At 37.8% G+C, this 14,892-nt stretch overlaps 1 protein-coding gene across 1 annotated transcript; it reads right to left on the minus strand.

Moving 5' to 3' along the window:
• Positions 1-7,482: 7,482 nt before the first annotated feature.
• PCDHB1 (protocadherin beta 1) lies at positions 7,483-10,038 on the minus strand. Its single transcript, XM_006204533.3, has one exon. It carries the CDS (start codon positions 9,947-9,949, stop codon positions 7,493-7,495), a length of 2,457 nt encoding a protein of 818 aa, XP_006204595.2. The 5' UTR covers positions 9,950-10,038; the 3' UTR covers positions 7,483-7,492.
• Between the last annotated feature and the right edge of the window lie 4,854 nt (positions 10,039-14,892).

Below are 14,892 nucleotides of genomic sequence, written 5' to 3' on the forward strand. Positions count from 1 at the left end.
TTTCATTGATCCATATGTCTGTTTTGTGCCAATACTATGCTGTTTTTATCACTGTAGCTCTGTAGTATATAGACTGAAGTCAGGGTGGGTAATTCTTCCAGCGTCGTTCTTTTTCTTCAGTGTTGCTGTGGCAATTCTGGATCTTTTGTGATTCCATATAAATTTTAGGATTATTTGTTCTAGTTCTGTGAAAAATGTCCTGGGTAATTTGATAGGGATTATGTTATGTCTGTAGAGTGCTTTGGGTAGTGTGGCCATTTTGACAATATTAATTCTTCCAGTCCAAGAGCATGGGCTATCTTTCCATTTCTTTAAATCATCTTTAATTTCCTTAATCAGTGTTGTATAGTTCTTCACATATAAGTTTTTCACCTCCTTGGTCAGGTTTATTCCTAAATGTTCTTTATTAAAAGGGATTTTTTTTGCTTTCCTTTTCTGATATTTCATTATTAGTGTAAAGAAATACAACTGGTTATGTGTATGTTAATCTTGTATCATGCTACCCTGCCAAATTCTTTCTATCAGATCTAGTAGCTTTTGTATGGAGCCTTAAGGTTTTCTATGTGTACTATCATGTCATACACATATAGTGACAATTTTACTTCTCTTCCAATTTGGATCACTTTTATTTCTTTTTCTTGTCAATTGCTACAGCTAGGACTTCCAAGACTGTGTTTAATAGAAGTGGTGAGAGTGAGCATTCTTGTCTTATTCCAGATTTTAGGGGGAAGGCTTACAGCTTTTCACCATTGAGTATTATGTTGACTGTGGGTTTGTCATAAATTGTTTTTATTATGTTGAAATACATTCCCTCTATACCCACTTTGGTAACAGTTTTTATCATAAATGGATTTTGAATTTTATCAGATGTTTTTTCTGTGTCTGTTGAGATGATCTTGTGATTTTTGTTCTTTTTGTTGATGTGGTATAGCACACTGATTGATTTGTATTGTTGAACTGTCCTGTGTCCCTGGGATGAATCCAACTTGATCACAGTATATGATCTTTTGTATGTGTTGTTGGATTCTGTTTGCTAATATTTTGTTGAGGATTTTTGCATCTATGTTCATCAACAGTATTGGCCTGTAATTTTTTTTGGTAGTGTCTTTGTCTAGTTTTGGTGTCATGGTCATGGTGCCTTCATAGAATGAGTTTGGGATATTTCTTTTTATTACCAAATTGCCTTGGCTAGAACTTCTAGTATTATACTGAAAGTAGAAGCGGTGATAGTGGACATCCTTGCCATATTCCAGATCTCTGAGGAAAATCTTTCAGGTTTTCATCATTTTGTATAATGTTAGCTATGGACTTCATATATGGTCTTTATTGTGTTGAGGTGAGTTCCTTATACACCTAACTTGTTTAGAGTTTTTACCATGAAAGTGTGTTAAATTTTTCATGCTTTTACTGCATCTGTTAGGATGATCATGGGATTTTTGTTTTTCATTCTGTTCATGTACTATATCACATTTATTTGCATATGTTGAACCATCCTTGCAACCCAGAGATAAATCCCATTTGGTCATACTGTATAATTCTTTTAATGTTCTGTTAAAATCAGTTTGCTAATATTTTGTTGAAGAGTTTTCCGTCTATATTCATCAGGAATATTAACTTCCAGTTTTCTTTTCTTGCGGTGTCTTTGGCTTTGGTATATCAGGGTGATGCTGGCCTCATTAAATAAGTCCAGAAATATTCTACTATTTTTTTTGAAAGAGTTTAAGAATGATTGGTATTAATTCTTATTTAAACGTTTGGTGGAGTTCACCCATGAAACCAGCTGTTCCTGGGCTTTTCTTTGTTGGGAGGCCTACAATGTTTTGATCTATGATTCTTGAAGGACTGATCTTGGAATAGGAGATCTACAGCCATGCTAATTTTCCCTCTTTGTGAGAACCAGAATCAACTTTATCTTTTTTTTCTGCCTTTCCCTCATTCTTATTCTGTAACTTCATTTGGGCCTATAGTAGGGTTTTTCAATCTATATTCCATGTCTTCTCTGGCAGTTTTAAAACTTGGTTCCAAGATTGTTTTGACACTCCTCTATTCGAGAGGTAGGACTCATGTCTCTTTCCTTTGAATCTGGTCTCTAACTGCTTGACCAAAGTCAAGAAAGTAAAAGCAGTATTAGCTCTTGGACCACAGGCACAATGTTGTAAAGAAGCCCAGGCCATGTAGAGAGGTCACTTGCAAGTACTCTTGTTGACCGCCAACATCAATCATGTACGGGAATTCACCCACAGATGATACTAGCCCATAGCCACCATGTCACCCCCATTTTTGAGCCTTTCTACCTGAGGCCTTAGACATTGTAGAGCAGAGAAAATCCATCCCCAATGAATCCCTGACTCACAGGGCTCATGAGAATAAAATGGTTGTTTCCCGCTACTAAGTTTTGAGATGGTTTGTCACTTAACAATAGATAACTGTAATATCTCTTAATTCTCTTTCATAACTTTTATCTTTTTGTTCTGTTATTGATGAATTCCTTAGTTATATAAAAGTTGTTCTTCAGTAGTTCCCAGACTAAATTTTATCCCACCTAATGAGGATAAAATTTATGACATGACTGTGTTTCATTTCTAAAATTTCTAATAGGCTATATTTATACCATCTACTTTTGTCTTATGAAAGAAGAAAACATAAGAGGCTGAAATAATTTATTGTCTATTTTGTGGGTGTGACTCCTGAATTCATTTCTACAAGCGTCGATGAAAGTTTAATTTTGAATAGTACATTTTAAAGAAATGTCTTCTCTTTCCTTCCTCTCCCCATTGATTTTCATCTCCTAGACCACTCAGACATGGTCTAGAATAGCTCTTACAGTAGTGAGTTGAGCTTCTGACCCAACATAATAATCAGAATGGTACAGTTGACTTCATTGAGCCAGTTAGCTACAACATTCAGCACATTGTTTGTGTGCTCCAGCCCCCATAGGTATGAAACAATGTAGAACTTCAGGAATCTCTTGGTGGTGGGTTTTCAATTTTTTTTTCATGCACAAGATAAACCCATCCCAGCTCCTGGCTCTAAGCAGTGACCCTGGCTCTTATTCTCCCATCTTTCATGGAGAAAATTTTATTCCTAAGAGCCTATTAGAGCCAAATTAATGGCAGCCGATGCCACCTTCCCATCCTGTAGCTCAGAAGTACAAAAGTTTCATTCCTGCTTATCATTTGATGTTTGTTGCATTTCTGGTTTCTGCATTTTAAAGTTTTTATCTATTATTTCTGTGTTTAGAGTGCAGCAAACTACACCGAAGCATAAGCTTGCTCTACCAGATTAACCAGAAAACCGTTATTACTTTTACTTTTCATGTTTCAGTGTTATATAAATACAACCAATACTTTAATAATACTATAAAAAGCGCTATAGATTTGGAAATGAGGTCAGATTTTTGGATGAAGAGTAGGCATCTGATCAGTTGCATGTTTTGATGATGTTCAACTCTATATAGAAAGTAGGCCTTTGTATGAGAGAATTATATGGATAAATTCTGCTTCTAAGAATGAGACAGAATCATCTTTAAATAGAAGACAGCAGCAACAAAATACAGACATGGAAGAAAGCAGTATATTTATTTTTAGAAGAATAAATAAAACCAGAAAGACCAATTCTATTTCTCATATCTGTATGTCTAATGCAGCATAAAAAAATCTATGTTTAAATGACATCTCTATTATACTTAGCTTATAAATACTAAATAGGTCTACATAAAATTTAAATTTTTCATAGTTTAATATTTAATAGTTTTATAATTTCTAGAAATTTTAAACCAAGTTAATGTAATTTTCATTTAAAGTTAAAACTTCATCATAAAATAAACCTTAACAAGTTAAAGAAATTTATGCTTCTTAAGATAAGCTAATACTAATTTTGACCAGAGTGTGTTTAAGACTGGAATGACTAATTCCAGTCTTAAAAATCTGTTCATCCTAGGTAAGAGTCTGCTAAACTACATGATAATAGCATTGGATTATAATCCAAATAATGAAGTATTTATGAAACCATATGTAAAGAAAGAAGTACATAAATAATAAATGGAGAAGTGACAAGTGTTCCTTACAGAAGAATTTCAATTAATTAATGTAAAAGGAATCAGAAATAGAAAATCACCACTCAAATGTCACAGTATTAATTGCCATAGGAAATACCTAGCAATGGATACTAAAATTAATGGGCGGAAGTTAAGGCGGAAGCATTATATATGCATCGTTTCAAAGTGTCTCTCCTCAACTATGTATTAATTACAAAGGGAAAAATAGTGACTTGACAGTGAAGAAACTTGGTATATATTATCTTAACCAAGTGATCAATATTAACATCACCTCAGCAATAATGAACTATCCACTTAAAAATGGTTAACATGGTAAATTTTATCTTAGGTTTTTACCACAATAAAAAAAAATTGGTATCTCCAGTTAATATGACATTTGACATTGACATCATGTACCCCCTGATATGACACAGAATATTGTTTCTGTGATGTTCTTCTCAATAATGCATAACATCAATTTAATTATGAGACAAAGACAATCTCAAATTAAGGGATATTTTTGTTAATTATAAGCTTATTGTAGTCATCATTTCACAAGTCAAGTCATTATGCTGTGCGTTTAAACTTATACAGTGCTATATGTCAATTATATTTTAATAAAACTGAAGAAAAATAGAGGAACATTGTACAGATAACTGACTAGTACTCTTCAAAGGTCTTAGTCATGAAAGACAAGAAGAGGTTAAGGAAATACCAGATGGTAGAAACTAAGGAGATATCAACTAAATGCAGGTGGGATCCTGGATTGGATCCTTGAAAAGAAAAAGGACAGTAGGGGAAGAACTGATAAAAATCTGAATAACGTTTGTACCAGGGTTAACATCTTAATTTTGATAATTGTGCTATGGTTACGTAAGATAACATTAATAGAAGCTAAGTGAAGAGTATATGGACCTCTGTACCATTCTTGAAGCTTTATACATATAAAATTTTAATAAAGTTTTTAAGGTTTTGAATTCTTTATAACTTCTAGTAGATATGTAGATCTGTATACATTTCAGAGTTAAATAGGTAATTGAAGCAACTTACCTAAACTATTTAGATATTTTTAATTAAATATTTATCACGGCCTTTTCAGACAAGGGCACTTCAAGGCACTTGGGTTATAACTTGGAATAAATACAAGTAGTTCTAATGTCACTTGACATTTGAGGGAGAGTTAAATGTTCAAATAATTTCCATTCTTTATGTTAATGTGCTGATGGAAGCCTGGACTTAATCTCAGTTGGTGTATAGAATTCTCTCCAAATACAAATGGTTCACATCATATTCAGCAAATCAATACAGAGATGTTCTTAGTTTTGAATCATCAGGTACAACTGGAATTTCCTTTGTTACCTGAGGTCTGAATAAAAATGAGATTAGATCACCATTTAATCCAATAATTCCCAATCTGAAGTCAGAATGAGAAAAATAATGGCAAAATAAGTTTTTCATAAATTTTTTTAATTTAAAGGATAGTTCCTTTATGAGATTACTGTTTTACCATTTTTTAATTAAAATGTCATTTCTTTTATGAAATAATGATATGAAATGATAGGTTTTATCTAATTTTAATTTAGTGTCCATACATGGGAAAATTTAAATTTGACAAATCTACATCTGTTCATTTTACATAGTATATGTGTATGTGAACTTCACTGCTGTTTGAAATTCAGATTCACAAAATCACTGATTTAATTTTCTTTCCTCATCTTTGACATCAAGCCAGTCTCTGTTGATGATGCTTATATCATTAAATGTAACCAAATACAGCTAATCAATGACAATTATGTAGTCAAATGCAGTTAATCCAATGGCTTTTAGTTAAAATTAATTACTTACCTACAAAAGTTATTTCTATTTTCTTTCTCACTTAAAGTCTCTGATTTCTGCATGTCTTACCCAGTACTAACCCATATATGCTGGAACACTTTTATATTTTGTGCAAGAAAGAACTTTACTCTAAATGAGCAGGATTATAACTGAATTTGTAGAAAATGTTTAATATTAAGAAAACAATTCATTGATGTTCTGTATTTGCTTCAGCTATTCTCACAATATTAAGGAAAATATTGAAGGCTACCATAAGTTACATCTGCTCTAAGCATCTCCAAATTAACACTAAATTTTAGTATATCCTGACCACCAGGTAGACAGCCAAGTGGTGCTATTAGGTATTAAGCATAATTTCAAGAATGAAGCTTATATCAATAATATGATCTGGTATATTTGAGAACTGTTTTAAGAGGTACTTTTCTACCCTTGGAATTCCAGGTACAAATATTGTGCCTGCCTGTGGGGGACATATCCTTGTGGGTCTGAATTTACATATTTGTATAAAATAAGGAACATAATTAAAGACTCATTAAAGCAAACTGTTAAACATTTAGGCACAACTGGTAGTATTGATAGTATCCCTGAAATATGTTAATGTTTTAAGATTGATTTCTTTAATTTTAGAATGAAAGAACTTAAAATAGCTTAAAAAGTCAAAACAGTGATGATCAAAAAGAAAACTAACTCAGTTTCCTCCTCCACTTCATTTTGTAAAGGATCTGCTAGGAACTACCTCTTTTTCTCAGTTTCTGTGTCACCACATCAGCATATCAGCTCAGAGGAGAAAATGGCTTAAGATCAAGTCTGGTAGTAAGTGAGTATCTCTCTTTTCTTATGGCCACTTAATTGATATTAATGAATTCAGTAGCACTTGTTAACTACAGCAAGCCTAGTTTATTTTTCTTCCTCATCCACCTTTCATTCCCCACATTCAAGTAACAGCTTTCTGACAAGGAGTGAGATAGGTATCTGTGTAGAAAGAGATTTCAGACTTGCCAAAGGCCTCAAAACAACCTAAGAAATCTACATCTAACTTAATTTTAGAGAACATTCCTGAAGTAAATTTCTTTAGCCTTATATCTGCCCTTATATCTGCAAGTAAGTTAAATCCTTTTTTTTCCTCTTCACCCTTCTTCCCACTTGGTTTCCTGTGAGGCTCACTATTCACTAGGCATTTGCATGGTTATGAATGCATGGTATGCAAGGTGTTGATTCAAAGACAAGCTATGATATCATTGATTTGCCATATTTTTTTGGCATGTTAAATCTATATTAGTAATATTTACAACTAGCCATTCTACCACACATTGTGTATGTATTTCTAATGCTAGTAAAATGTCAATTTACTTTTCATGAAGAAAAAGATGATCCCCACTCAAAAACGTAGAAGTTTCTACACAATGATAAACTATTTTTCTACTTCTCAACCTAATTGCTTCCTGATGTACCAAAACTAGAAACTAGTTCTCTTCCCCGTGAATGCGTAACTTTCTATTGGAAAATGATTTAAAGGCAAAATAACAGACTATCTCTGGAACTAAAGCACTTTCAAGGCCAGGACTGATGAACTTCCACAGGAGACATGAATAATGGCTACATACAGCTCATGAATACGAGCTACATATAGTCATCAGACACTTGGGCATGGCCCTCTGACCCCCAAGACCTATTCCTATCAGAATCTGGTGGTAAACTAGAGCCAGCCTCGGTTTTTACCTCTCCAGTGCTGTGGGGGAAGGGGAAGTTGGGCATAAAGCGCTTGAGAAACCGAAACTCACTGTTGCCAGTGCCAGTAGCTGAGCACATTTCATAGGGACAAGGCTGGGGTATGGATCCACTGGGTCCTCCTTGTACCAGGTTGTTAGGGAAATTACAGTCATCATAGAGATGCTCTTGAACCGTGAACTTTTCTCTATATTTAATCTTCTGGCAGATGTGTATAATGAAGATCAGTGTGACAGAGAGGAGAAAGAGAAAGGAAAGCACAGCCAGAGAGATGACCAAATATTTAGTGGATGGATTTACCCTTGTAGGATGTTTAAATGAGTCCTGGAACTGCAGATAGGGCTCAGAAAAGCCGTCTACTAGGAGGATGTTGAGTGAGGCAGTAGTGGAAAGAGCTGGTTGGCCATGATCCTGAACAAGAATAATCAGTTTCTGCATCATGGGGTCTCTCTCAGATATGTGCCGCAATGTACGGATTTCCCCATTTTGTTGTTGAACAGAGAATAATCCAGGGTCAGTGGCCTTAAGTAGATGATATGAAAGCCAAGAATTCTGACCTGAGTCACCATCCACAGCCACCACCTTGGTCACCAGGTAGCCTACCTCTGCAGACTTGGGCACCAGGTCATTGCAGGGCAAAGTGCCATTCTGCAGTGGGTACAAGATCATTGGGCGGTTATCATTGTCATCCAGGACAACCACTCTGACAGTAACCTGGCTACTCAGTGACAGGAAGCCCCCATCAGTTGCCTTTACCACAAACTGAAAATCTTGGATGGCCTCATAATCCATGGTTCTCAGTGCATAAAGTTTTCCATTGTCTGAGTTTATGGAGATATAAGCAAAGACTGATAAATCTCCACTTTTGGGAGGCAGCAGAGAATATGTTACTTGGGCATTCTCACCCAAATCTTGATCCTCGGCATGGACTTTACCAATAAAAACTGCTGGGCTGTTGTTTTCTCGAACAGTCAAGATGTAGGAGTCCTCCTGAAATACTGGCGGATTGTCATTAATGTCAGATATTAGCACCTCTATCACAGTCTCAGAGGACAGAGTAGGTGGTCCAGTATCCATGGCAACAAGAGTGATATTATAGCCAGAGACCTCCTCCCGATCCAAGCCTCTGTCGGTGACCAGTGAGTAGGAATTCCGGAATGTCGGTTTGACTGCAAAGGGAAGGTCTTCTTTTAGAAAGCAGGTAATTTTTTCTCCCACTCGAATGTCCCGGTCTCGGATAGAGAAAAGGGCTACCACAGTCTGTACTGGAGAGTCCTCAGGGAGAGGGCTGGACACAGAGGAGACTGTAATTTCAGGCGGGTGGTCATTAACATCCACCACTTCCACCAGGACTTTGCTGTGGGCAGAGAGGCCTCCTCCGTCTGTAGCTTGAATGTCAATGTCATATGTTTCAATCGCTTCAAAATCTAAGGGCCCTCTTAGTCGAACCTCTCCAGTTTCAGAGTCAATCTGAAATGTCTGAAGAATTATTTCTGGGTTTTGAGCTAAAGAGTACGTTATCTCCTTGTTGGAGCCCTCGTCTAGGTCAGTGGCAGTCACCGTGGCCACCAAAGAACCATTGGCACTATTTTCCCGTACCTGAGCGCGGTACACCAGTCGAGAAAACTGAGGCACGTGATCATTAACATCCAGAACCTCCACACGGATGTGAGCTATTCCAGACTTGGGCGGGGATCCTCCGTCCACAGCTGTGATTGTCAAGTTGATTTCTGGCTGCTCCTCCCTGTCCAGGGGTTTATCCAGCACTAGCTCGGCGTATTTGGGCCCGTGGCTGCGGAAGCGAGTGTGCAGGTGGAAATAGGGGTTGGCGCTCAAACTGTAGTTTTGGAGACTGTTGAGGCCCACGTCCAGATCCTGGGCGCTCTGTAGAGGAAACCGTGAACCCATGGGGGTGCTCTCCGGAATCTTTAAAAGAGGCTCCTTGTTTAGGAAAACCGGAGCATTGTCATTGATATCAAATACCCTGACCTCGGCGCGAAAGGACTGAAGTGGCTCCACCAGGACTATTTCAAAGTGCAGAACGCATGGGTCGACTTTGCCACAAAGTGACTCCCGATCCAGTTTCTCCTTCACAAACAGATCTCCAGTCTTGCGGTGGAGCCGGAAATGCAGTTTGTTGCCCTCGGAAACGAGCCGCGCCCCGCGCGCAGCCAGCTTGCCAACCTCCAGCCCCAGGTCCTTAGCCACATTAGCTACAAACGAACCGCTCTCCATCTCCTCTGCCACCGAATAGCGGATGGTTGCCGCACCCCCCACAGATAAGCACAGAAAAAGGAGAAGAGATCCCACTTGCCTGCTTTGCAGGAGTTTTTTGCGTGCAACCGCCATCCTTCTTACGAGTGCACTCTCTGCAGCAGCCGCCACCTGTTGCGGATACACTTTCACTTTTCTGCCAGCAGGTTCCTGCAACAGCTGCTATCGGCTTTGCTAGCCTCTAACCGCAGCGCCGCCAAGGGCTAACCGAGCCAGGTAAGCTGTTTTGCACTTGGAAGAACATTTGCATTAAGCAACTCAACTCCCCAGTCTATTGAATGTATTAATAGATATGTTCTCATTCCGAAGAGTTAGGTAGAGCTTGAAAGTTGTTGCCAAAGCAACAGCTAACTCGGCTTTTAATTCCCTTTTAGAAAAAAAAAAGTCCTTGGGAATTGAGAAGCCAATGAGGATACTCACTTAAGCTGAAGTCATCGTCTGGGGCTGCTGCAGCAACTGGCAAACAGCGAGGTGTAAGGTACTCTGCACACTCCACCCACTCCACCCAGACACCAAGAATGAGGCAGAAAGATCCTGTAATACCTTCTGAATCCTGAGCCAAATGGATAGGGGTGAGGGAGACGGGCTTGAAGTGATCAGTAGGAAAAGGAAAGGGGACAGACAGACTTCTTTCAGGAAACTGGGGGTCTAGTAAGTACCTTGATAGAGGAACTTTTCAACTTGCCTCATGATTTGTGTAAATCCATTCTTTTCTGCAGAACCTTCAAATGGTTAGGAAACACCTGGCTTGTCACTTATGATTATGATGGAAGTAATACACTTATTGTGTATGATTTCTATATACTGGTACTGTATTAAATGATTTACACACATTAGCTAATTTAATCCTTGCAACAGCTCTATGAGGTACTCATTATTATTTCTTTTTTACAGATGAAAATGGGACTGAAGAGCTTATGTCACTTCCCCAAGGTACTCTACTTAGTAAATAATAGAGAAGGAATGCAGTTTAATTTTGTCTGACTCTAAAGTCATGCCCATGATTAAGTATATAACACTGCTTCCCAAATAATATAGTGTATAAATGAAATGAAGATAAAGGTTTGGCTTTGAATTTTAAAGGAGAGGAAATAATAGACTGCTTGCATATATTGAAAATGGCCCGATAGAAATTTTGCAAGATAGTTGTCAAGAGTTCCTTTTATAATCATAAGATCATAGAATGTTTAAGAATGATAAGGCACTTCAGAAAGATTAGGTCCAACCTCCTCCTCATCCCCTTTTTTAATAGATGGAAAAACTAAGGCACAAATGATGACATCACTTGCCAGTCCATGCAGCTACTCCTGGCAGTATAGGAACTTACCCCTGTCTACTGACACAGTCTCATCTTCACTATCAGAAGCACTTGGTAGTCCCCTACTTGTATGAAAAACTATATGAAGTGTACAGAACATTTAAAAAAACATGTAACATTTGCAGTAGGTAATCTTCAGAATCTAGTCTCTTTCCTTTGTTATTTAGCTCAATCTTTGATGTTGTGCTCTGCTCTAGCTCATTCATTTCCACTGCTGTATAGAATTCCAGTCTGGTCAATGCCTGTAGGCCACAGACCATCAGGAACACACCTGTAGTTGAGCAAAGTTATATTTTCTGATTATTGCAGCAAGGGAGGCTGGACGCTGCAGAGAATTATGAGGCATCTCAGTAAGAGGGTTTTTAAAAGGACTTAATGGTATTTAGTCGTGTGCAAGGTGATTTGGGGCTGGTTTGAAGTAGGACTTTGCTCTGGATTGGATGCTGTCAGAAACAGTTATTTCTATAATTGGGTATATTAATAATTTCTTATGCAGAAGCTGAGAAGAATGGGAGGTAGCTAAAGCTATGATTGGTAAACAAGCTATGATTTGTTATTCATAATAGCCAGGATAGAGTGATATTTGGTCATTTTTGTGGACTGGACAATATTCCTTTTTGCCTGTGTTCAGGCATGATTGTGGCATCCTCTTGTTTTTGTCTTAATCCATCACCATCACAGAGTGGCCTTGTCTAATGTTGTTCTGTGAACCTGTTTTTGTTTAACAGGAGAACACCATACCCTAGCTCTCAGTATCAGGCTAGCTCCCAGCTGTCATGGACTGCTTTTGTCTTTTTCAGTATGAATACAGCATAACACATTTACACATTCTGTTCTACTGTTCATAGAAGTATGTCATATGTCAGTTTGTGTACATGTGTATACATCTGGGAGAGGGGCATATATCTAGAGGCAGCATTGGTGTGCTAAGGTATGTTCTTTTCAGCTTTACCTGATACTGCCAAATTGTTCTAAGTTGTACCAATTTACACTCTCATGGCAAGATAACTTCCAGTTGTTCAAATTCTGTCAACACTTAGCAGTACTAGTCTCCTTAGATTTTAACCATTCTTGCTATGTCATGGCGGGCTTACTTTGCTTTTCTCTGATTATTAATTACTGATGAGATAGGGCACTATTTAGTATGTTTTTACTCATCTGGATAACCTTTGGGTGGGACAGTTGTTCAGTTCTCTTGCCCATTTTTTACACTGGATTGTCTTTTTCCTATTGATTTGTGTAGGTCTTCATATAGTCTAAATATGAGTTCAGCCTTGCTAGTCCAGGCAGTAGTGGCTCTTGTAGTTGTTGGAGTCCCCTGGGGGCGACAGCAGGTACACCGTAGTTCAGCCTCGTTAGGCCAGGCAGTAGTGGCTTTTGGTAGTTGTTGGAGTCCCCAGGGGTGCAGTGGCGGGTAATAGTAGTTCAGCCAGGAAGGAGCAGCTCCTAATGTTGTTGGAGTCCACTGCGGGCGACAGCAGGTACAAAGCATCTCAGCCTTGTTAGGCCAGGCAATAGATCCTTTTGTAGTTGTTGGTGTCCACTGTGGGTGGGGGCGGGTACACAATATTTCAACCAGGCAATAGTGGCTTTTGTAGATGTTTTGAGTCCCCGGGGGGCAGTGGCAGGTACATAGTAGTTCACCCTATTTAGGCCAGGCACTAGTGGCTTTTGTAGTTGTTGGAGTCCCCTGGGGGGCGGCGGCGGGTACAGAGTACCTTGGTACAGGCAAGGCACTAGTGGCTTTTGTAGTTTTTGGAGTCCCATGGGGGTCAGCATAGGGCAAGCAGTACTTTAGTTCAGCCAAGGCACTAGTGGCTTCTGAAGTTGTTGGAGTCCCTTGGGGGGCAGTGGCAGGTTCACATTAGTTAATGTTAAGTTTCCTGAGTGTGAGAACTGCATTTAAAGTAAAAAGTTGGTTTACTCCTGCTGTAAGTGCTTGGAAATCCACCTTTCCAGTCATGGGGCAGGAGCCCGCCCTGCCCTGCCCCACCCTGCCTCACCTCAAATGCAGTTCTCAATCGGGAACCTTACCATGAATACTAATTGCTAATATTCTAATCTTCCCAATTGTTCCAATAATGTTCTTTCTAGTCAATCAAGCTTTGCTCATTGTACTTAATTGTCATATTTTTCTACTTCCCTTACACAGTTTAAAAAGGCAGCCATGAAAAAATGAGTTATAAAAATACTTAGAGTCATTTCATCTATATTACATTTTATATTCCCCAATATGAAAATTTTGACATCACAACCACCTGGGAAATGTGTCCTTTTCAATGCATTACATCAGGATCCATATAATCTCATTTTATCCCATTATTTGTGATACTAAGTTTGATAGTTTAGTTACAAAACAGCATCCATCAAAATTAGAAAAGATACATACATCCTCTGTTCACTGCAGCATTATTTCCAATATCCAAGATATGTAAAAAACCTGTATAAAAAAGATGTGTGTGTATGTGACTGTGTATCTATGTATAACGAGTATTACTCAGCCCTTAAAAGCAATGACATCTTGCCATTTGCAGCAATATGAATGGTCCTAGAGGGTATTTATGCTAAGTGAAATAAGTCAGATAGATAAAGACAAAAACTGTATGATTTCACTTGCAAAAGAAATTAACAAACATAACAAAACAGACAGTTACTGATACAGAAAACAACAGGTAGTTCCCAGAGAGGAGAAAGTTGGTGGAGGAAAGAAAAAGCTGAGGGAGATTACGAGGTACAAACATCCAGTTACTAAATAAATGAGTCAAGGGGATGGAGTGTGGAGAATATAGTCAATACTATGTAACTTTTTATTTTGTGACATAACTAGACTTAAGATAGTGATCATTTTGAAATGTATAGAAATACTAAATTTATCTTGTATACCAGGAACTAACATTATGTTGTAGGTCAATTATACTTCAAAACAATTGTACATAAAGATCAGATTTGTAGTTACCAGACACCAGGGAAAGGGGAGTGGTAGGACGAGGGTGTGGTAGAAGGCAAGAGTGGATGAAGGCAGTCAGAAAGTACAAACTTCCAGTTAGAAGAAATAAGTACTAGGGATGTAATGGACAACATGATAAATGTAGTTAACGCTGCCGTATGTTACATATGAAAGTTGTTGAGAGTAAGTCCTGAGAGTTCTCATCACAATGAAAATTTTTTTCTATTTAATTTTGCATCTATATCAGATGATTATGCTGTACACCTTAAACTTACACAGTACTGTATGTCAGTTATATCTCAATAAAATTGGAAGGAAAAAACTGAACATCCTGTTTCCAAAACAATTTTATGACTCAATGTTTTCCAACATTCATGGAGGATACTTTCTTATATTAATATATAGTTATATAAGTATCTGGTATGTATGTGTGTGTAATCGTGATGTTTATACTTTCAATCCATTAAAACAGGCTTCTTCCTTTCCCTCCCCCAGTTTATTCATATTATTATTAGCATTGTACCAAAGGGGGAATCTTTGGTTCCCAATACCATCAATATATCTACTCACCTGACTCTTAAAATATTCAATATTTTTACAGTAAGATTTGGCAATCATGCTCCTTGTTACTTGCCTAAGATTTTGAAAACTTATGTCCATGCAAAACCCTGCACACAAATATTTGCAGCTTAATTGCCAAATCTTGGAGCAATCAAGATGTCCTTCAGTAGGTGAATTGGTAGATAATCTATG

The sequence above is a fragment of the Vicugna pacos genome, chromosome 3, assembly GCF_048564905.1.
Source record: "Vicugna pacos chromosome 3, VicPac4, whole genome shotgun sequence".
In the NCBI taxonomy this organism is placed as follows: domain Eukaryota; kingdom Metazoa; phylum Chordata; class Mammalia; order Artiodactyla; family Camelidae; genus Vicugna; species Vicugna pacos.

What these genes read in the sequence shown, in the direction of transcription:
- PCDHB1 (XM_006204533.3), bottom strand. Translation starts at nt 9,949, where the DNA reads ATGGCGGTTGCACGCAAAAAACTCCTGCAAAGCAGGCAAGTGGGATCT.